Genomic DNA, 23,487 nt, shown 5'->3' on the forward strand with positions numbered 1-23,487 from the left:
ATGACAAAATAAGGTTCTTTAACGCCTCCGAAAAATCATACTAGCTCACCAGCAATGGACCCAAACCAAGAAGAAATCCCTGATTTACCTGAAAAAGAATTTAGGAGGTTAGTTATTAAGCTAATCAGGGAGGCACCAAAGAAAGGTGAAGCCCAATGTAAGGAAGTCCAAAAAATGATACAAGAGGTGAAGGGAGAAATATTCAAGGAAATAGATAGCATAAATAAAAAACAATCAAAACTTCAGGAAACTATGGACACACTTATAGAAATGCAAAATGCTCTGGAAAGTCTCAGCAATAGAATTGAACAAGTGGAAGAAAGAAATTCATAGCTCGAAAACAAGGTCTTCGAATTAACCCAATCCAACAAAGACAAAGAAAAAAGAATAAGAAAATATGAACAAAGCCTCCAAGAAGTCTGGGGTTATGTTAAATGACCAAATCTAAGAATAATAGGTGTTCCCCTTTTACACTGTTAGTGGGACTGTAAACTAGTTCAACCACTGTGGAAGACAGTGTGGCAATTCCTCAAGGATCTAGAACTAGAAATACTATTTCACCCAGCCATCCCATTACTGGGTATATACCCAAAGGATTATAAATCATGCTACTATAAAGACATATGCACACGTATGTTTACTGCTGCACTATTCACAATAGCAAAGACTTGGAGCCAACCCAAATGTCCATCAATGATAGACTGGATTAAAAAAATGTGGTACCTATACACCATGGAATACTATGCAGCCATAAAAAAGGATGAGTTCATGTCCTTTGTAGGGACATGGAAGAGGCTGGAAACCATCATTCTCAGCAAACTATTGCAAGGACAAAAAACCAAACACTGCATGTTCTCACTCATAGGTGGGAATTGAACAATGAGAACACCTGGACACAGGAAGGGGAACATCACACACCAGGGCCTGTTGTGGAGTAGGGGGAGGGGGGAAGGATAGCATTAGGAGATATACCTAATGTAAATGACGAGTTAATGGGTGCAGCACACCAACATGACACATGTATACATATGTAACAAACCTGCACATGTGCACATGTACCCTAGAACTTAAAGTATTAAAAAAAAAAAAAAGAATAATAGGTGTTCCTGAGGAAAAAGAGAAATCTAAAAGTTTGGAAGACATATTTTGGGGAATAATTGAGGAAAGCTTCCCTGGCCTTGCTGGAGACCTAGACATCCAAATACAAGAAACTCAAAGAACACCTGGAAAATTCATCACAAAAAGATCATCACCTAGTCACACTGTCATCAGGTTATCTAAAGTTAATATGAAGGAAAGAATCTTAAGAGCTGTGAGGCAAAAGCACCAGGTAACCTGTAAAGAAAAACTATCAGATTAACAGCAGATTTCTCAGCAAAAACCCTACAAGCTAGAAGGGACGGGAGCCCTATTTTCACCCTCCTCAAAGAAAACAATTATCAGCCAAGAATTTTGTATCCGGCAAAACTAAGCTTCATATACAAAGGAAAGATACAGTCTTTTTCAGACAAACAAATGGGAAGAGAATTCGCCACTACCAAGCACTACAAGAACTGCTAAAAGGAGCTCTAAACCTTAAAACAAATCCTGGAAACACATCAAAACAGAACCTGTTTAAAACATAAATCTCACAGGACCTCTAAAATACAAATACAATTTTAAAAACAAAAACGAAAACGTATACAGGCAACAAAGAGCACAATAAATGGAATAGTACCTCACATCTCCATACTAACATTGAACGTAAATAGCCTAAATGCTCCACTTAAAAGACACAGAATTGCAGAATGAATAAGAATTCACCAGCCAACTATCTGCTGCCTTCAAGACACTCACCTACCACATAAGGACTCGCACAAACTTAAGGTAAAGAGATGGAAAAGACATTTCAGGGAAATGGACAGCAAAGGCAAGCAGGAGTAGCTATTCTTATATCAGACAAAACAAACTTTAAAGAAACAGCAGTTAGAAAAGACAAAGAGGGGCATTATATAAGGACAAAAGGACTAGTCCAACAGGAAAATTTAACCTTCATGCATCTAACACTGGAGCTCCCAAATTTATAAAACAACTACTAATAGACCTAAGAAATGAGACACCAGACTTAAATGTCCCTGTGTGACAGCTTTGAGGAGAGCAGTGGTTCTCCCAGCACGCAGCTGGAGATCTGAGAAAGGGCTGACTGCCTCCTCAAGTGGGTCCCTGATCCCTGACCCCCGAGCAGCCTAACTGGGAGGCACCCGCCAGCAGGGGCAGACTGACACCTCACACGGCCGGCCAGGTACTTCAACAGTCCTGCAGCTGAGGGTCCTGTCTGTTAGAAGGAAAACTAACAGAAAAGACATCCACACCAAAAACCCATCTGTACATCACCATCATCAAAGACCAAAAGTAGATAAAACCACAAAGATGGGGAAAAAACAGAGCAGAAAAACTGGAAACTCTAAAAAGCAGAGTACCTCTCCTCCTCCAAAGGAACGCAGTTCCTCACCAGCAACGGAACAAACCTGGACGGAGAATGACTTTGACGAGCTGAGAGAAGAAGGCTTCAGACGATCAAATTACTCCGAGCTACGGGAGGATATTCAAACCAAAGGCAAAGAAGTCGAAAACTTTGAAAAAAATTTAGAAGAACGTATAACTAGAATAACCAATACAGAGAAGTGCTTAAAGGAGCTGATGGAGCTGAAAACCAAGGCTCGAGAACTACATGAAGAATGCAGAAGCCTCAGGAGCCGATGCGATCAAATGGAAGAAAGGGTATCAGCCCTGGAAGATGAAATGAATGAAATGAAGCGAGAAGGGAAGTTTAGAGAAAAAAGAATAAAAAGAAACGAGCAAAGCCTCCAAGAAATGTGGGACTATGTGAAAAGACCAAATCTACGTCTGATTGGTGTACCTGAAAGTGACGGGGAGAATGGAAACAAGTTGGAAAACACTCTGCAGGATATTATCCAGGAGAACTTCCCCAATCTAGCAAGGCAGGCCAACATTCAGATTCAGGAAATACAGAGAACGCCACAAAGATACTCCTCGAGAAGAGCAACTCCAACACACATAATTGTCAGATTCACCAAAGTTGAAATGAAGGAAAAAATGTTAAGGGCAGCCAGAGAGAAAGGTCGGGTTACCATCAAAGGGAAGCCCATCAGACTAACAGCTGATCTCTCAGCAGAAACCCTACAAGCCAAAAGAGACTGGGGGCCAATATTCAACATTCTTAAAGAAAAGAATTTTCAACCCAGAATTTCATATCCTGCCAAACTAAGCTTCATAAGTGAAGGAGAAATAAAATACTTTACAGACAAGCAAATGCTGAGAGATTTTGTCACCACCAGGCCTGCCCTAAAAGAGCTCCTGAAGGAAGCGCTAAACATGGAAAGGCACAACTGGTACCAGCCACTGCAAAATCATACCGAAATGTAAGGACCATCGAGACTAGGAAGAGACTGCATCAACTAACGAGCAAAATAACCAGCTAACATCATAATGACAGGATCAAATTCACACATAACAATATTAACTTTAAATGTAAATGGACTAAATGCTCCATTTAAAAGACACAGACTGGCAAATTGGATAAAGACTCAAGACCCATCAGTGTGCTGTATTCAGGAAACCCATCTCACGTGCAGAGACACACATAGGCTCAAAATAAAAGGATGGAGGAAGATCTACCAAGCAAATGGAAAACAAAAAAAGGCAGGGGTTGCAATCCTAGTCTCTGATAAAACAGACTTGAAACCAAAAAAGATCAAAAGAGACAAAGAAGGCCATTACACAATGGTAAAGGGATTAATTCAACAAGAAGAGCTAACTATCCTAAATATATATGCACCCAATACAGGAGCACCCAGATTCATAAAGCAAGTCCTGAGTGACCTACGAAGAGACTTAGACTCCCACACATTAATAATGGGAGACTTTAACACCCCACTGTTAACATTAGACAGATCAACGAGACAGAAAGTCAACAAGGATACCCAGGAATTGAACTCAGCTCTGCACCAAGCAGACCTAATAGACATCTACAGAACTCTCCACCCCAAATCAACAGAATATACATTTTTTTCAGCACCACACCACACCTATTCCAAAATTGACCATATACTTGGAAGTAAAGCTCTCCTCAATAAATGTAAAAGAACAGAAATTATAACAAACTATCTCTCAGATCACAGTGCAATCAAGCTAGAACTCAGGATTAAGAAACTCACTCAAAACCGCTCAACTACGTGGAAACTGAACAACCTGCTCCTGAATGACTACTGGGTACATAACGAAATGAAGGCAGAAATAAAGATGTTCTTTGAAACCAACGAGAACCAAGACACAACATACCAGAATCTCTGGGATGCATTCAAAGCAGTGTGTAGAGGGAAATTTATAGCACTAAATGCCCACAAGAGAAAGCAGGAAGGATCCAAAATTGACACCCTAACATCACAATTAAAAGAACTAGAAAAGCAAGAGCAAACACATTCAAAAGCTAGCAGAAGGCAAGAAATAACTAAAATCAGAGCAGAACTGAAGGAAATAGAGACACAAAAAACCCTTCAAAAAATAAATGAATCCAGGAGCTGGTTTTTTGAAAGGATCAACAAAATTGATAGACCACTAGCAAGATTAATAAAGAAAAAAAAGAGAGAAGAATCAAATAGACGCAATAAAAAATGATAAAGGGGATATCACCACCGATCCCACAGAAATACAAACTACCATCAGAGAATATTACAAACACCTCTACGCAAATGAACTAGAAAATCTAGAAGAAATGGATAAATTCCTCAACACATACACCCTCCCAAGACTAAACCAGGAAGAAGTTGAATCTCTGAATAGACCAATAACAGGAGCTGAAATTATGGCAATCATCAATAGCTTACCACCCAAAAAAAGTCCAGGACCAGATGGGTTCACAGCCGAATTCTACCAGAGGTATAAGGAGGAGCTGGTACCATTCCTTCTGAAACTATTCCAATCAATAGAAAAAGAGGGAATCCTCCCTAACTCATTTTATGAGGCCAGCATCATCCTGATACCAAAGCCTGGCAGAGACACAACAAAAAAAGAGAATTTTAGACCAATATCCTTGATGAACATTGATGCAAAAATCCTCAATAAAATACTGGCAAACAGAATCCAGCAGCACATCAAAAAGCTTATCCACCATGATCAAGTGGGCTTCATCCCTGGGATGCAAGGCTGGTTCAATATACGCAAATCAATAAATGTAGTCCAGCATATAAACAGAACCAAAGACAAAAACCACATGATTATCTCAATCGATGCAGAAAAGGCCTTTGACAAAATTCAACAACCCTTCATGCTAAAAACTCTCAATAAATTAGGTATTGATGGGACGTATCTCAAAATAATAAGAACTATTTATGACAAACCCACAGCCAATATCATATTGAATGGGCAAAAACTGGAAGCATTCCCTTTGAAAACTGGCACAAGACAGGGATGCCCTCTCTCACCACTTCTATTCAACATAGTGTTGGAAGTTCTGGCCAAGGCAATTAGACAGGAGAAGGAAATCAAGGGTATTCAACTAGGAAAAGAGGAAGTCAAATTGTCCCTGTTTGCAGATGACATGATAGTATATCTAGAAAACCCCATTGTCTCAGCCCAAAATCTCCTTAAGCTGATAAGCAACTTCAGCAAAGTCTCAGGATACAAAATCAATGTACAAAAATCACAAGCATTCTTATACATCAATAACAGACAAACAGAGAGCCAAATCATGAGTGAACTCCCATTCACAATTGCTTCAAAGAGAATAAAATACCTAGGAATCCAACTTACAAGGGATGTGAAGGACCTCTTCAAGGAGAACTACAAACCACTGCTCAAGGAAATAAAAGAGAATACAAACAAATGGAAGAACATTCCATGCTCATGGGTAGGAAGAATCAATATCATGAAAATGGCCATCCTTCCCAAGGTAATTTACAGATTCAATGCCATCCCCATCAAGTTACCAATGACTTTCTTCACAGAATTGGAAAAAACTACTTTAAAGTTCATATGGAACCAAAAAAGAGCCAGCATCGCCAAGTCAATCCTAAGCCAAAAGAACAAAGCTGGAGGCATCACACTACCTGACTTCAAACTATACTACAAGGCTACAGTAACCGAAACAGCATGGTACTGGTACCAAAACAGAGATATAGATCAATGGAACAGAACAGAGCTGTCAGAAATAATGCCACATATCTACAACTATCTGATCTTTGACAAACCTGACAAAAGAAATGGGGAAAGGATTCCCTATTTAATAAATGGTGCTGGGAAAACTGGCTAGCCATATGTAGAAAGCTGAAACTGGATCCCTTCCTTACACCTGATACAAAAATCAATTCAAGACGGATTAAAGACTTAAATGTTAGACCTAAAACCATAAAAACCCTAGAAGAAAACCTAGGCATTACCATTCAGGACACAGGCATGGGCAAGGACTTCATGTCTAAAACACCAAAAGCAATGGCAACAAAAGCCAAAATTGACAAATGGGATCTCATTAAACTAAAGAGCTTCTGCACAGCAAAGGAAACTACCATCAGAGTGAACAGGCAACCTAAAAAATGGGAGAAAATTTTTGCAACCTACTCATCTGACAAAGGGCTAATATCCAGAATCTACAATGAACTCAAACAAATTTACAAGAAAAAAACAAACAACCCCATCAAAAAGTGGGCGAAGGACATGAACAGACACTTCTCAAAAGAAGACATTTATGCAGCCAAAAAACACATGAAAAAATGCTCACCATCACTAGCCATCAGAGAAATGCAAATCAAAACCACAATGAGATACCATCTCACACCAGTTAGAATGGCAATCATTAAAAAGTCAGGAAACAACAGGTGCTGGACAGGATGTGGAGAAATAGGAACACTTTTACACTGTTGGTGGGACTGTAAACTAGTTCAACCATTGTGGAAGTCAGTGTGGCGATTCCTCAGGGATCTAGAACTAGAAATACCATTTGACCCAGCCATCCCATTACTGGGTATATACCCAAAGGACTATAAATCATGCTGCTATAAAGACACATTCACACGTATGTTTATTGCGGCATTATTCACAATAGCAAAGACTTGGAACCAACCCAAATGTCCAACAATCATAGACTGGATTAAGAAAATGTGGCACATATACACCATGGAATACTATGCAGCCATAAAAAATGATGAGTTCATGTCCTTTGTAGGGACATGGATGAAATTGGAAATCATCATTCTCAGTAAACTATCGCAAGAACAAAAAACCAAATACCGCATATTCTCACTCATAGGTGGGAACTGAACAATGAGAACACATGGACACAGGAAGGGGAACATCACACTTCGGGGACTGTTGTGGGGTGGGGGAAGGGGGGAGGGATAGCATTGGGAGATATACCTAATGCTAGATGACGAGTTGGTGGGTGCAGTGCACCAGCATGGCACATGTATACATATGTAACTTACCTGCACGTTGCACACATGTACCATAGAGCCTAAAGTATAATAATAATAATAATAATAATAAAAAGAAAAAAAAAAAAGAAATGAGACAGACAGCAACACAATAATAGTGGGGGACTTCAATATTCCACTCACAGCACTAGACAGGTCATCAAGACAGAAAGTCAACAAACAAACAGTGGATTTAAACTATACCCTGGAACAAACGGACTTAATGGATATATACAGAACTTTCCATCCAACAACCGCAGAATGTACGTTCTATTCAACAGCACATGGACCTTTCTCCAAGATAGACCATATGACAGGCCACAAAACAAGCCTCAATAAATTTGAGAAAACTGAAATTACACCAAGCACTCTCTCAGACAACAGTGGAATAAAACTGGAAATCAAACTCCAAAAAGAACCTTCAAAACCATGCAAACACATGGAAATTCAATAACCTGCTCCTGGTGATCACTGGGTCAAAAATGAAATCAAGATGGAAATTAAAAAACTTTTCCAACTGAACAGCAATAGTGACACAACCTATCAAAACCTCTGGGACACAGCAAAGGTGATGCTAAGAGGAAAGTTCATAGCCTTAAATGCCTACATCAGAAAGTCTGAAAGAGCACAAACAGACAATCTAAGGTCACACCTCAAAAAACTAGAGAAACAAGAACAAATCAAACCCAAACCCAGCAGAACAAAAGAAATAACCAAGATCAGGGCAGAACTAAATGAAATTAAAGCCAAAAAAAAATACAAAAGATAAATGAAACAAAAAGCTGGTTCTTTGAAAAGAGAAATAAAATTGATAGACCATTACCAATATTAACCAAGAAAAGAAGAGAGAGAATCCAAATAAGCTCAATAAGAAACAAAACGGGAGATATTACAACTGACAACATAGAAATACAAAAGATCATTCAAGGCTACTATAAATACCTTTATACTCATAAACTAGAAAACCTAGAAGAGAAGAATAAATTCCTGGAAAGATAGAACCCTCCTAGCTTAAATCGGGAAGAATTAGGTACCCTGAACAGACCAATAACAAGCAGCGAGATTGAAATGGTAATTTAAACATTACCAACAACAAAAAAAAAAGCCCAGGACCAGACGGATTCACAACAGAATTCTACCAAACATTCAAAGAAGAACTGGTACCAACCCTACTGACACTATTCCACAAGACAGAGAAAGAGGGAACCTTCCCTAAACCATTCCATGAAGACAGTATCACCTTAATACCAAAACCAGGAAAGGACATAAAAAAAAGAAAACTACAGACCAATACCCCCGATGAACACAGATGCAAAAGTCCTTAACAAAATATGAGCTATCTGAATCCAACAACATGTCAAAAAGATAATCCACCATGATCACATAGGTTTCATATTAGGAATGCAGGGATGGTTTAACATACGCAAGTCAATAAATGTGACACACCACATAAACAGAATTAAAAACAAAAATCCCATGATCACCTCAATAGATGCAGAAAAATATTCAACAAAATCCAGCATCTCTTTATGATTAAAACTCTCAGCAAAATCGGCATACAAGGGATATACCTCAATATAATAAAAGCCATCGATGACAAACCCACAGCCAACATAATACTGAATGGGGAAAAGTTGAAAGCATTTCCTCTGAGAACTGGAACAAGACTAGGATGCCCACTCTCACCACTCCTCTTCAACACAGTACTGGAAGTCCTGGCCAGAGCAATCACACAAGAGAAAAAATAAAGGGCATCCAAATCGATAAAGAGGATGTCAAACTGCCCCTATTTGCTGATGCTATGATCATTTACCTTGAAAACCCTAAGGACTCCTCCAGAAAACTCCTAGAACTGATAAAAGAATTCAGTAAAGTTTCTGGATACAAGATTAATGTACATAAATCAGCAGCTCTTCTATACACCAACAACAACCAAGCAGAGAATCACATCAAAAACTCAACCCCTTTTACAATAGCTGCCAAAAAATAAAAATAAAATACTTAGGAATATATCTAACCAAAGAGTCGAAAGACCTCTACAAGAAAAACTACAAAACACTGCTGAAAGAAATCACAGACAACACAGATAACCGGAAACACATCCCATACTCACGGATGGGTAGAATCAATATTGTGAAAATGACCATATTGCAAAAAGCAATCTACAAATTCAATGCAATTCCTATCAAAATACCACCATCATTCTTCACAGAATTAGAAAAAACAATTACAAAATTCAAATGAAACCAAAAAAGTGCCTGCATACCCAAAGCAAGACTAAGCAAAGACAACAAATCTACAGGCATCACATTACCTGATCTCATACTATAAGGCCATAGTCACCAGAACAGCATGGTACTGATATAAAAATAAACACCTAGACCAATGGAAGAGAATAGAGAACACAGAAATAAACCAAATACTTACAGCCAAGTGATCTTCGACAAAGCAAACAAAAACATAAAGTGAGGAAAGAACACTCTTTTTAACAAATGGTGCTGGGATAATTGGCTAGCCACATGTAGGAGAATGAAACTGGAGCCTCATCTCTCACCTTATACAAAAATCAACTCAAGATGGATTAAGGACTTAAATCTAAGACCTGAATCTATAAAAATTCTAGAAGATGACATTGGAAAAACCCTTCTAGACATTGGCTTAGGCAAGGATTTTATGACCAAGAACCCAAAACAAATGCAATAAAAACAAAGATAAATCGCTGGGATTTAATTGAACTAAAGAGCTTTTGCATACCAAAAGGAACAGTCAGCAGAGTAAACAGATAACCCACAGAGTTGGAAAAAATCTTCACAATGTATACATCTGACAAAGAACTAATATCCAGAATCTATAATGAATGCAAACAAATTAACAAGAAAAAAACAAACAATCTCATCAAAAAGTGGGCTAAGGATATGAATAGACAATTCTTAAAGAAGATATACAAATGGCCAAAAACCATATGAAAAAGTGCTCAACATCACAAATGATCAGGGAAATGCAAATCAAAACCACAATGTGGTACCACCTTACTCATGCTAGAATGGCCATAATCAAAAAATCAAAAAATAGTAGATGTTGGCATGGATGTGATGAAAAGGGAACTTTTCTACACTGCTGGTGGGAATGTAAACTAGGACAACCACTGTGGAAAACACTGTGGAAATTCCTTAAAGAACTAAAATTAGAACTGCCATTTGATCCAGCAATCCCACTCCTGATCTACCCAGAGGAAAGGAAGTCATTATAGGAAAAAGCTACTTGCACACATGTGTTTATAGCAGCACAATTCACAACTGCAAAAACGTGGAACTAACCCAAATGCCCATCTATCAACAAGTGGATAAAGAAACCGTGGTATAGGCCGGGCACAGTGGCTGATGCCTGTAATCCCAGCACTTTGGGACACACTTTGGGTGGATCACCTGAGGACAGGAGTTCGAGACCAGCTTAGCCAACATGGCGAAACTCCATCTCTACTAAAAATACAAAGATTAGCTGGGCATGGTGGCACACACCTATGATCCCAGCTACTCAGGAGGCTGAGGCACAAGAATCACTTGAACCTGGAAGGCGGAGGTTGCAGTGAGCAGAGACTGTGCCACTGCACTCTAGCCTGGATGACACAGTGAGATTCTGTCTCAAAAATAAAATTAAATTAAATTAAATTAAATTAAATTAAAATAAAATAAATAAAATAAAATAAAATAAAGAATTAGATATGGTATCTGTAGCAAAGTCCAATTCCTACTTTACTGACGACAAAAATTAAAGTTCAGAAGGGTGAAAATGCAAAGAGAAGCAGTATGGCACAGGAATTAATAGCAAGGACTTTGAAGTTAGACCAACATAGGTTTGGATTCGTATTTTACCACCTTATAACTATAAATCCTTGGGCAAGTTAATTACCATAATTTCTACCTCTACACATTGACCTTCTCATCTCTAAAATGGGAAGAATAATATCTCCCTTACAAAGTTGTTAAGATTCAATGAGATAATAGATGGAAAGCAGTTAGCATAATTCCTGGCACATAGTAAATACACAATAAATGGAATATCACTTAATTTTCATATTTCTGTAATAATTTTCATATTATTGTAGTCTTGCTCAAAGCTATAAACTATCCTTTCAAATAATACTTATAATTTACTATGCTCTGCAATCTTGATAAAAAATCTTGCTAGATGTTTGCGATTTTCAATATACAATTAAAGTATATAATTAAACAGTTAGCAATGACTGCAGTACACATAGCTCTTCATAGCACACAGCCACAGCCCAAACACCTTTCATCAACTATTGAAAACTTATCCAGTTTGGGTACCCTGAGGAAACAAGGAACTTTGTGTGATAGCCTTAAAGAACACAAATCTATAAACTGAGAACTAAATTAACAATACCTAAGCTGTCTTATGCAGTACAGGTTTATAAATCAGCACAGTCAAGGATATTCCAGGGCTAGCCAGCATTTCAGAAGTTCTGAATTTCTGCAAGGAACTGAAGTATATAAAGGTGTATACTTCATCTTTCATACTATCTCAATCTGGAAAGAAGAACTAAAAGTTGTCATTTCACACATTTACCCAATTTTTTCCTAAGTATGTAAACAGTATCAGTATGTAAGGTATAATTTATTTAATTTTATTTACTAATATTATGAAATCCTACTTCAAAATATCATAAATATACTAAACCAAAGCAGAAACAAATTTTGAAATGCAGTGAGAGGTAGCAGAAAGTATACTGGCCTGAGAAGTAGTACCATTTTCTGACTGTGTCTCTGCATGGTTATTTTCTCTGACTCTTAGTTTTCTCAATTGCAAACTACAGGTTCCTTCCTTGTTTAAACAGCAAGGAAACTGTCATATTCAAATAACTTAATAATGCAGGGAAAACTCTGAAGAACTAGAAAGAGCTATTAACATACAACTTCATATATACAGCAAATTTTTAGAGAAATGAAGTCCTTGCTGAAAGATAACATAATTATATCCACTAATAAATATATAACGAGCCAAAAATTACAATACTAATTTAGTTTTCGTTTTGCTGCAATGAATTCCTATCTAAAATTGTGCTATGTGGCATTTTAAGAGGATTCTCATAACTCTATGCTTGTCCCAGATGATATAATTTAAAATATACCTTCTAAATCAGCATCTTAAAGGTATGTATAAAAAATTTAATCTTTGACTAACTTTATTAAAGAGATTCACAGATTAGTTTCTAAATTTGTTCTTTTATTAAGCTAAATTTTAAGTGAATAATTATCACTCAACTAGATTACTGGCTTTAAAAATCTTAAAATGACAGGAACACTGCAATATCCAAATAGTTTTACCATCACATATCTGGAATACGTAATTTTTTTTAACTTCAAACACATATAAATTTAAGACAAAGATAAATAAATATATTTACAGAAATTCCAAGTACCAGCAGCTAACTCTTCTTAATGGAATATGGGTACACTATCTCCATATTTCTCTAACAGTCTCTGGTACAAACTGATGAAAGCAGAAGAAAGATAGTTTATTTTCTCAAAAGCCTTGTGTAAGTGTCCCACTAGGTTCTTTCTTTCCTATTGACAAAGACTTACAGATGTCTGGAATTTTCTCCCAGGAAAATAGATATGAACCATACATGGAAATAAAACTAACACTAAAATGCAGTTTACATATTTTTAAAAAATAAATGTGCATTCCACATACTGCTAGTTTGATATTTCTAAAACTCTTTTGATATTTCTAAAACCTTTTTGATATTTCTAAAACTCTTTTCTCCATTACTTACAAGATTGATTTGAACTGTCTTTTCTATTTTTCTTCTCAATTTTATCCTGAAATCGAAAAGCCAAACTGCCCTCACATAAAAGGCAAGATACTTAGTTCACTACTTTAGATTCCAGAAAGCAAACAAAATGTCCAACAAAATACCATTTCTAGAACTGAACGAGTAATTTCAGTTTACTCAATGATTAAACTTTAGGATAAAATTAAAGTGCAAAAATAAATGTTTCTCCCTCTTATCTTTCTAAAATTTTAAGTCCTGAGTAGAAATGAAAATAAAACAAAAAGCCTCATATCAAAGTTAAGCAAAGACTGAAGAAGGCATAAGTCTCCTATTATATATAGCAAGTCTCAGGTAGAAAACATCTATCCAAAGCCATACACAAAACAGTTCTCCAGTTTCCTTATTTGACGCTTGTAATATCTCTTTTCCTGGTTGTCACCAAAATTACTGAGTATATAACTGATTCTTACAGAGAAAATATATGTTAGACAAAGAGTCTAGAGATGTAACTCTGGTGGGAAGCAATCTCTTTCTTTTATCCAGCAAACATTTATTGAGCATTTAATAAGTGTCCAGTACTATATTAGGAATAAAGAAAAAATAAGAAATAAAATATAGTTCCTATCCTCAGGAAGTTTGCTGCAGGGAGGAAGAGAAACTAAAAATCACAACATAGTGTGATAAGTGTTGTGATATACTAACAAGCTATTTAGCAAGACAAAGAAAGGGATCATATATAGATTTGGAGGGTGGAATCAAGGAAGGCTTCCTTAAAAAAAAAAGTGGGGGGGATAGTTTCCAAGACAAGAAAACAAACAGGATGTATACAACAGTATATACATTCAGTAAGCTGAAAATAGTTCCCTAAATCTGAAGTACATAGTAAATATGGAGGAATAGACAGACACAAAGCTAGAGAGAAGCAAAGACGAGATCACTAAGGGCCTTGTGTGCCAAACTAAGAAGTTTGAACTTTATCCAGAAGATTATTTGGAGCCATTGAAAGATGTTAAACTAGTAAGTGGCAAGTAAGATCTGCCTTTTAGAATAAATATTTTGATAACAATATAAAGAATAAAACAAGAAGAAAAAGACTACGTAAAGGAAACCTAATCAAGTTACTACCATAGTAATAAAGGCACGAAGTTATTAGGGCTTGAACTGATGCACTGGCAATAAAGATGGAGAACAGATCCTTTAAAAGACAGATTTAGGGGTTAAAAATAACTATATATGGCCGCACAGCACGGGGCAGTACGGGGTCACCATGACAGAGCTACAGCAGCTGCAGGTGAGGAGGTGGTAGAATCCATGGTGAAGAGTCTGGAGAGAGAGAACATCCGGAAGATGCAGGGTCTCATGTTCCGGTGCAGCACCAGCTGTTGTGAGGACAGCCAGGCCTCCCTGCAGCAGGTGCATCAGTGCATCAAGCGCTGCCACGTGCCTCTGGCTCAAGCCCAGGCTTTGGTCACCAGTGAGTTGGAGAAGTTCCAGGACCACCTGACCCGGTGCACCACGCAATGCAACAACAAAGCCAAAGATTCAATAGCTGCTGGCAGTAAGGAGCTTCAGGTGAAGCAGCAGCTGGACGGTTGTGTGACCAAGTTTGTGGATGACCACATGCACCTCATCCCAACTACGACCAAGAAGATGAAGGAAGCTCTCTTAGCCATTGGGAAATAAAAGTCTTTGCCAGTGGCCATCGGGGCTGAGGGCAAGAATATATTTTTTATAAGGAATTTGGGAACTTTAGTCTTTTAAGCAAAGTTTATGAATGAAGAAATTAAGGATGGCCACAAGTGTAACACATATGTCACTTGCCTCTAGACACTGGTTCTTTTATGTTTCAGTCCTAAAAAATGAAATGGAAAAAAGTGGTCCTAAATTGGGTCAGAGATATTACAGGAGAGTTTTAGATCTTATATTTCCTGTGGCCAGTGCTTGTCCTGGCAGTAAGGATCTCCCCTGTAACAGGACAGAGCCCTCCAAGACACCAGACTCTTCTTACTACACAGGTACCAACAGGCTGGCAGGTTAGAGTTGGTGGAGTTTGAAGAGAGATATTTTCTCTTTGTTGCCAACATCCTGTTTACCAGAAGTGTCACCACACCATTTTCCATAAGCTGTGAAACAAAATCCATGAGGTTACTAACTTAGAAGGGAAAAAAAAGTTTTCTGGGTCTTTGTTTTCTTGGTTTTGTGTAATTTATACAAGGGCATACAAGTTGATTTTAAGATGTGGAATTGGGAGGGAGACTAGTTTGGATAAGAACTTTGAAAGGTTCCTTGTGGATCCCCATTTCTGGTCATCAAGATGTGGATGTACATTTCTTAAAATTATTACATGCTGCATCTTTCAGCCTGGAGACCGTGCAAAAACATGAGAGGCGACGACACACTAATTATGGGAAGCATAATTACTGGCTGATGGACCCTGAGGCTGTGTGTAGCAAAATGACAGGACAATCTTGCAGTAACACTTTCCCCTTGGAAGAGAAAGGGGTCTTGATTGTGATATATACTAGTATCTAGGAATGAACAGTAAAAGAGGAGCAGTTGGCTACTTGATCATAAAAGTTATGAAGTACTGGATTTGGAAAAACCTGGTTTTTATAGAACAGATAGAATGAAAGCCTAAACCTAGCATTACATACTTAGCCCCCTGAATTAACAGAGCACAACTGAGACAAACCCCTGGCAACAGGAAATTCAAGGAAGAAAAAGTAAGCAACTTGGACTAGGATGAGCTGACTCCTTTAAAGCAAAGGAGAGGCAGCCCCCATTACCAAATACCATTTTTGCCTGGGGCTTTTGCAACACAGTGTTCCTGCCCCAGCATGGCACCTTATTGTTTTGATAGCAACCTCATTGTATTCTCACCAACTTATTATTTGAAGTGATAATATAGCCTGTCCATTTACTGTTTCCAGGCTATGATATATTTTCCTAGTGGTTTGGTTTTAAAAATAAATAAGGTTTAATTTTCTACCCCCCCTACAAAAAATATATATATGTGTATATATGTTAAATGACTGGATATAAGGATAAGGAAAAAAGAGGAGTCAAAGACAATTCCCAAGTTCTAATTTGTAAGTAGTGTCAATCACTCAGATAGGGGGGAATACAAAAACAGGCACAAGTTTGAGACAAGATGAGGTTCTCACTTTACAACAAGTTGAGTTTAGGACACCTGGAGCTGAGGAAAGAGGTCTGGACTAGCTGGTAGTTCACCCACTAACTGAACAAAAAACAACAATTTAAAAACACAGCAAACAACAAATGAGAATCTTACTGGGACTCTTTACTTCATATTATATTTGAATTTCATGAGCACATAATCTATGTGCTAAAAATTCCTAGTGGTAAAACTATTATTCTGAGAGAACGGACTACCACACTGTTCTGATTGGAAAAAGGATAGATGTGGGATGAGGCGATTGATGAATTTGTTGTCATTTGAAGAGAGTTTAAAGCTTCCTTTCAAAAGAGTCAAAGATATTAGAAAGCCGTTCCTTTAAGTAGCCCTTTTATTTACATCTGTCAGCACAGTAAGAGATTAACCTGTACTGGGGAGGAAATCTGCTAGAATACAGAATGAGAGCAAGCTGCTTCATAAATTACTGATGCTAAGCTGTCTGACTCTAAGATTTACAGTGTTTCAGAAAATTAAATTTATATCAGGTATGAGCTAGTAAGAAATTTCTTTGTTAAACTTGGCTTTTCATGACTTTGTCTTTTTAAAACAAGTATTCTTTTAAAAATTAATGTGTAATATCTTCAGATGTTTTGACAAGAATTCTACTTTTATTTTAAAAATAACTGTGTTGAAAGTTAGCAGTTTTTATCTGGGTCTTGGTTTAAAGCACTTATATACCGTCATTCAGATTACAGACCATATAACCAAAGTACTGTCTCGCTAATTATAGGTTATTCTAACTGAAAATAAAGTACCTTCCCCCCAAAATATTCATTTAATGGCTGAAATTGTAAATGGTAATATATAAAAGATATTATGTTATAGATTCCTAGAGCTAATTCCTAGTTTTCAGCCCCAAACTCCCATATAATTCTTTCAAAAAACACAAAACAAAAATTGGTCTTGTTACTCTACAAAATTAAACTGAACATTTACTATTAAAAACATAGAGGCAATATTTTAACATCATCTCCCTTTTTAAAAATTCATTTAAAATACAAGCTCACAAAAGTCAAAAGTGGTAGGATCTAGATTAGATAACATTTTGAAAGGATGTTAAAGATGAAGAAAATATTAATGCAATATATACACACAGATTTATATGCATATAATACATATACACACACGTATATATATGTATCTTCATTTTAATCATAAAATAATCCCTAAAAAGATGTGTACATGTATCAAATTAAAATAAGTTAAATGCACTAATGATACTCGTTTTTAAATATAATTCCATGTCAATCTGCTTAATGAAGTACAGAAACATCAGCTAACTTTGTAAATTAAGATAGGCAGCTTTAAGATTTGCTTTAGAGTGTGGTATGCCTATATACGCAAATCTTCTTTCAGGTCATTTCAACAATTTTATCATTAGGAGTACGGGATTCATATTATTTCAAATGTGGTAAGTTGAACAAAATCAATACTGAACAACATACCTTTCAGATAAATTAAGGCTTTGGTGAAGAGGTTCTAATTTTTGACATGTCTCTAGGCTGTCAACAGATGTCGAAGGCAATGAGTCTGATTGCACCTTGTTGGCATCACATAAATTAGCATCGTTTCTAGGTAGGGTCTTTCTGAATTTTCGTCCTAAATCCGTCCATAGGACATTCGTCAACATAACTTTGAGTTGCCTGTTATATACATAAATAATTAGTATATATGGTACTACACATTGTAGAATACATGAATTCATCACAAACTAATATCTCCAGAAATTCTAAATTTCAGTTCTTCAAGCAACTATAGTAAATACCCTAAGAAAAAAGAAAAAATGCCTAACTATTATCAAAGATACCTTAAAAAGTAAAGTCTATTTCACTTAAGTTGGGATTTTCTTCAGAATTCTGTCAAGTATACTACAACTATCATTACACATGTACAGCTGCTAGACTCCTGGCAATGCATTCATGTTTATTAACAATGTTAGTTGAAGGACAGTGTTCATTTGCAGATCTCATCACAGATGTAACTGCTGTTTGCGCTAAAAATGTGTTTTTGTTTTAGCATTTGTTGATTCAGAAAACATTATTAAAACTAAGGGTCCACTACTGCATCACTTACATTCTTAAGGCTATAGAGTTCTAAGATACAGATTTAATTTTACCTTATTTCTAAAATAGGTCAACTTAAAACATTTACCTTACTGTACCTATACCAATTTCAAAAAAAAAAAAGACTGACAAATGCAAGCAGTTCCAGCAACAGTTTTGCCCATCATGTTTTACCCATCTTCTCATTCAATACATCTTTATGCTGAATACTTGAATTACTATGTTTAGTTCTGGAATTCCAAAAACTATGGAATATAGTTTCTGCAGTGGTGTGAACAGGCTACCAAGTGCACTTAAAACAATGCCAAGTGAGGAACGGCTGAAAGTACTGGGAAATGTTTAATCAGAAGAGTGTCTATTTTACTACCTATGAAACAGTTTTAGGCACTTTTTGTTTGTTTGCTTAACAAACACAAGAATATTAAGAAACAGCAATGTGTTCACATTATTTTCAAGATAAAACGGGAACTCTCAAAAAAAATCACTTGTTTGCAGCAGCCACTTGAGCGTATATCCCCAGACCATCTAGCGGTAAGAGGGTACAAGTTCCCAGGGTACTTCCATAGAACACACTGAAAACTCCAAACATGTTGCACAAAAAAAAAAAAGTTAAGCTATTAGTTTTAAAATTATTAAAAAATAAATAAGTGACATCTCTATGGATCAATAATAATTCATTCTACAAGCACTTACTGAACATCTTCCAGCAAAACAACTATGCTAGTATAATCTGGAGTTTCAGCTACAAACAAAATAGTTGAGTTTTTGCCTTCACGGGGTGTACATTACAGAGAATAAACCAATTCATTATTTAAATAGAATTCTAATATGTGCTATGAAGAAGAAATACAGATGTTGCATTTCTTCTGAGCCAAGTTTCTGAGACTATGACCTTGAAGCTGAAGTCTCAAAGAAGGACAGGCACTATCCAAAAGAAACAAGTAAAAAATGGAGAAAGGTCCAAAAAACAGGACAAAATGCAAATGTTTTGAGTAAAGCTTCTTCAAAGAAATTAAAGGACTTACCTGACTCATGTACTTAGAATAAAGAGGTAATGTATCTAAGAATGGGCAGTTAGGCAGGACTTAGCAAACCATATTAAGGATCTGAGACTTTATGTCAACAACAATGGAAATCCACTAGTCTTAATTAGGAAACAGTGAGATCAGAGCTACATTTTTAAAAGATCATTTTGATGTTTATGAAGAATAAAATGGAAGTGCTAGGAATAATGGGGAATAAAAATTAATTTACGGAGATGATGACTTTATCAGAGGTAGTTTAGCAGAATGGTGGGAGCAGAAACCAGAATACAGTGGGATCAGTAAAGGGAAAGGAGCAAAGGGATACAGCAAATGAAAGTAGTTGAGAAATATGGTTGTGAAAATGGAAAATAAGACAAGACCTGAAAATAGACATGAGAAGCAGGAAATGGTTTTTAGTCAGTTATTGGTTGATTAGTTAGTTTAAGACAGGAAAGATTTGTGTAAGTTTAAATGCTTATGGGAAGCATGTAAGGGTTAAAGACACAGAAGGCAGGATAATTAACACAGTAAGTTTCCTAAGAAATTGCATAAGTGCTAATATTTATTGAACATGTACTATATACCAGGCACTGTGCTAAGCATTTTACAATATTTTATTTCATTTAATCCTCACAACCACTCCATGAGGGGCTTACAAATTATTCTTCTCATGCAGTTGAGGAGACCAAGATAGACCGATTAATATCTAAGTAAAACAGGTGAGTAGTGAAAATGGGATCCAGAACCATACACTCTCAAATTTCTTGCCAGCACTCTTAACTGCTTCACACTATATTGGTTTATGATAGGAGAAGAGGCATTCCAACCAAGACCTTCTCTTAAAAGTGAAAGGAGGCCAGGCGCTGTGGCTTACGCCTGTAATCCCAGCACTTTGGGAGGCTGTGGCGGGTGGATCACAAGGTCAGGAGATCGAGACCATCCTGGCTAACATGGTGAAACCTGTCTAAAATACAAAAAATTAGCCGGGCGTGGTGGCGGGCGCCTGTAGTCCCAGCTACTCAGGAGGCTGAGGCAGGAGAATGGCGTGAACCCAGGAGGCGGAGCTTGCAGTGAGCCGAGATCGCGCCGTTGCACTCCAGCCTGGGGGACAGAGAGAGACTCCGTCTCAAAAAAAAAAAAAAAAAAAAAAGTGATAGGAAAGATAAAGGAACACAGGTTTAAAAAAAGTTTTCAAATAATCCTTGTAGAGAGAGGGAACCCAAGCTTACTAAAGAAACACAGTAAGGTTGTCTTACAGTTAAGAAATCCCTGTGAGATTAACACATTTATAATGCCACAAATATCCTTTTTTCCTGCAAACAGATAATTGAGTTCACAGATGATTATTAATTGCAAAGAGGAAAAGGTGTCTTTACAATGAACATATCTGGCAGGCACCATCTTATGCAAGTGATCAAACATAGGAGTACTAACAGTGAAAAACCAGAAATTATGTTACCCCCGATATGTGCAATAAGAAGTACATGACATCAGGTATGAAACATTCCTGCCAAAAATGTAACCTGGACCTAATCATACAGGCAAGCCCAGAAAAATAATAAAAATATAGACTGTGAGGCATTCTACAGAACAACTGGTCTGGACTCCTAAAAAATCAATGTGATGGCTAAAAGGGAAAGGGCAGAGCAGGTGGGAACTCTTCTAGATTAAGAGACTAATAGGGTATAATAACCAAATACAATGCATGAACCTGAACTTGATTCTACATAGGTAGGTACAAAAGTAACTGCAGTTTTGGCTAAATAGATTTAAAAATAAATACATAAAAGACATTTTGGGAACACTCAGGAAATTCTGATTATGGACTTTATAGCAGATGATGATATGAAATTACTGTTAATTTTCTTGATAGTATATTATAATTGTTATGTAAGAGAATGCTATTGTTCTTAGGAAAAGCAAGCTGAAGTATCTGAAGATAAAATACCATGATGCCTACAACTTACTCTCAAATGGTTCCCCAAAAAATGTATGTATGTATGTATGTATATATGTGATGCCCATCTATATACATGCATAAAGAGACACCGAGAGATGGCAAATGTGCCAAAATGTTTAAAGACTACCAGTCTAGTATTTATACATTTTACAACTGTACAATTTAAAATTCTAAATGACCAAATAAAAATGCAAACAAAACTTTAAGGAAATTTATTTTAAGGATAAAATGTAATTAAGTCTAATGGAAAAACTATATGACTTAGGTATTTGCTAAATTATTGGGAAAATTATTATCTCAATGGTAATTTTAATAATTTCAAATATGAGACTATTCAATGTTGGAAAAAGCCATTTTTCTATTCACTCAGACAAATAATAATTTATGTTGGAAAATAACAAATCATTGGTAATTTTACTGATTATTCTAATAGTGAGGCTCTAAATGAGACGGACAATTTGGCTTCCCGGGAAAATACTTATTTCACATTTGACTTTATTATAATTTGTCTGACTAAAAATATCCACCAACAGAAGTCAGTAATCTTTTTCCCTCCAAACTAGTAAGGTGAAAAAATTCTAAATATCTACAACATTTAAGTGTCATTAGATTTCTCTGTATATCAGAAGAGAAACTTAAGAGTAAAGAACAACATTCAAACCAGACAAAATAAAACCTATATTTAGTATTTAGGGATATATACTTAGGTAACAATACTATCCAACAAAACTAAGAAAGTAATTACTTTGAAAGTTAGTTGAGTGGTTATCATTAAAGCAGGGGTCCCCAGCCCCCAGGCTGCCTTGTACCAGTCTGTGGCCTGTTAGGAAATGGGCCACACAGCAGGAGGTGAATGGTGGGTAAGCGAGCATTACCGCCTGAGCTCTGCCTCCTGTCAGATCAGCAGCAGCATTAGATTCGCATAGGAGCACGAACCCTATTGTGAACTTCACATGTGAGGGATCTAACTTGTGCACTCCTTATGAGAATCTAATGCCTGATGATCTGAGGTGGAACAGTTTCATGCCTAAACCACTCTCCACAACACCCACCCACCCCCACTCTCAACCCCATCCATGGAAAAACTGTCTTCCGTGAAACCAGTCCCTGGTGCCAAAAAGGTTGGGGACTGCTGCTTTAAAGGGTTATCATTTGCAGGGGTTGAGAACTTCTGGGGCAGTTTTCTGTTTTGTACCTCAGTGGTGGTTAAAATCTACCTTATTAAAAATACATTAAATTTAATGAATAATTCATTGAACTGTTTACCTTTCAGTCATTTTTTGTTAGTTACATTATATTTCACAGTAAAAATGAAAAGTAAAAGGCAGCTAAACAGAGAACTCCACCTAACCTAACAATCTATATACTTAGGTAGGCTGGTTCCTGTTACTTGCCTAGGCTTTTTAGAACCATCCAATTATCTATTTATAAAATGTTCCTTTGAAAGCTCCAAACCATTATACTAATACTCAATTTTTTATGAGGGGAAATGATCACTGATCCATATACTCAGATTCTTTAAAAAATCGCATTCCTAAAAAATAAGAAATGTACTGTATCTTTTCTTTTTTTTTTTTTTTACAGTTAAACATATTTAATAGAAATATTAAAATAATCATTACACTTGTACTGTATCTTTTCTATCTTTTCTATTTTACATACGAGAAATTTTATAATTGTAGGAAGACCCAGCATAATCACAGCAGAAAAAAAATAACATTTTTTGCCTATGAATAAAAAAAAATACACTGGTTTTCCAGAAAACCTCAATTTTTTAAAATTTTTCAACAAAAGTAGTTTATAAATGAATACATAAACATGACTTAATTATATAGCTTGGCCAAATAAATTCAGAAATCAGAAAAAAGAATTGTCTCTCAGACTTAGAGTCCTACATTTTGATTCTGGGAAATAAACTAACAATTGGGATGAAGGCATTGTTTTCATGTCTTTTGTCATAATTTTATTTAGAGTATTTCT

At 36.5% G+C, this 23,487-nt stretch overlaps 1 protein-coding gene and 1 pseudogene across 9 annotated transcripts in view; one reads left to right on the forward strand and one right to left on the reverse strand.

Annotated features, from left to right (window-relative positions):
* SENP7 (SUMO specific peptidase 7) overlaps positions 1 to 23,487 on the reverse strand; it is a 207,122-nt gene that overhangs the window by 82,117 nt on the left and 101,518 nt on the right. For 7 of the 9 annotated variants that reach the window (XM_063661553.1, XM_054481512.2, XM_054481513.2 and 4 more), the window contains one exon: positions 17,905 to 18,102. The exons of the other annotated variants lie outside the window; for them this stretch is intronic. In XM_063661553.1, coding sequence (XP_063517623.1) covers positions 17,905 to 18,102 — 198 coding nt within the window. The remainder of the gene's footprint in view (positions 1 to 17,904; positions 18,103 to 23,487) is intronic. 9 annotated transcript variants of the gene reach the window in all.
* Positions 14,531 to 15,001, forward strand: LOC129033263 (protein FAM136A-like; annotated as a pseudogene).

The sequence above is a fragment of the Pongo pygmaeus genome, chromosome 2, assembly GCF_028885625.2.
Source record: "Pongo pygmaeus isolate AG05252 chromosome 2, NHGRI_mPonPyg2-v2.0_pri, whole genome shotgun sequence".
In the NCBI taxonomy this organism is placed as follows: domain Eukaryota; kingdom Metazoa; phylum Chordata; class Mammalia; order Primates; family Hominidae; genus Pongo; species Pongo pygmaeus.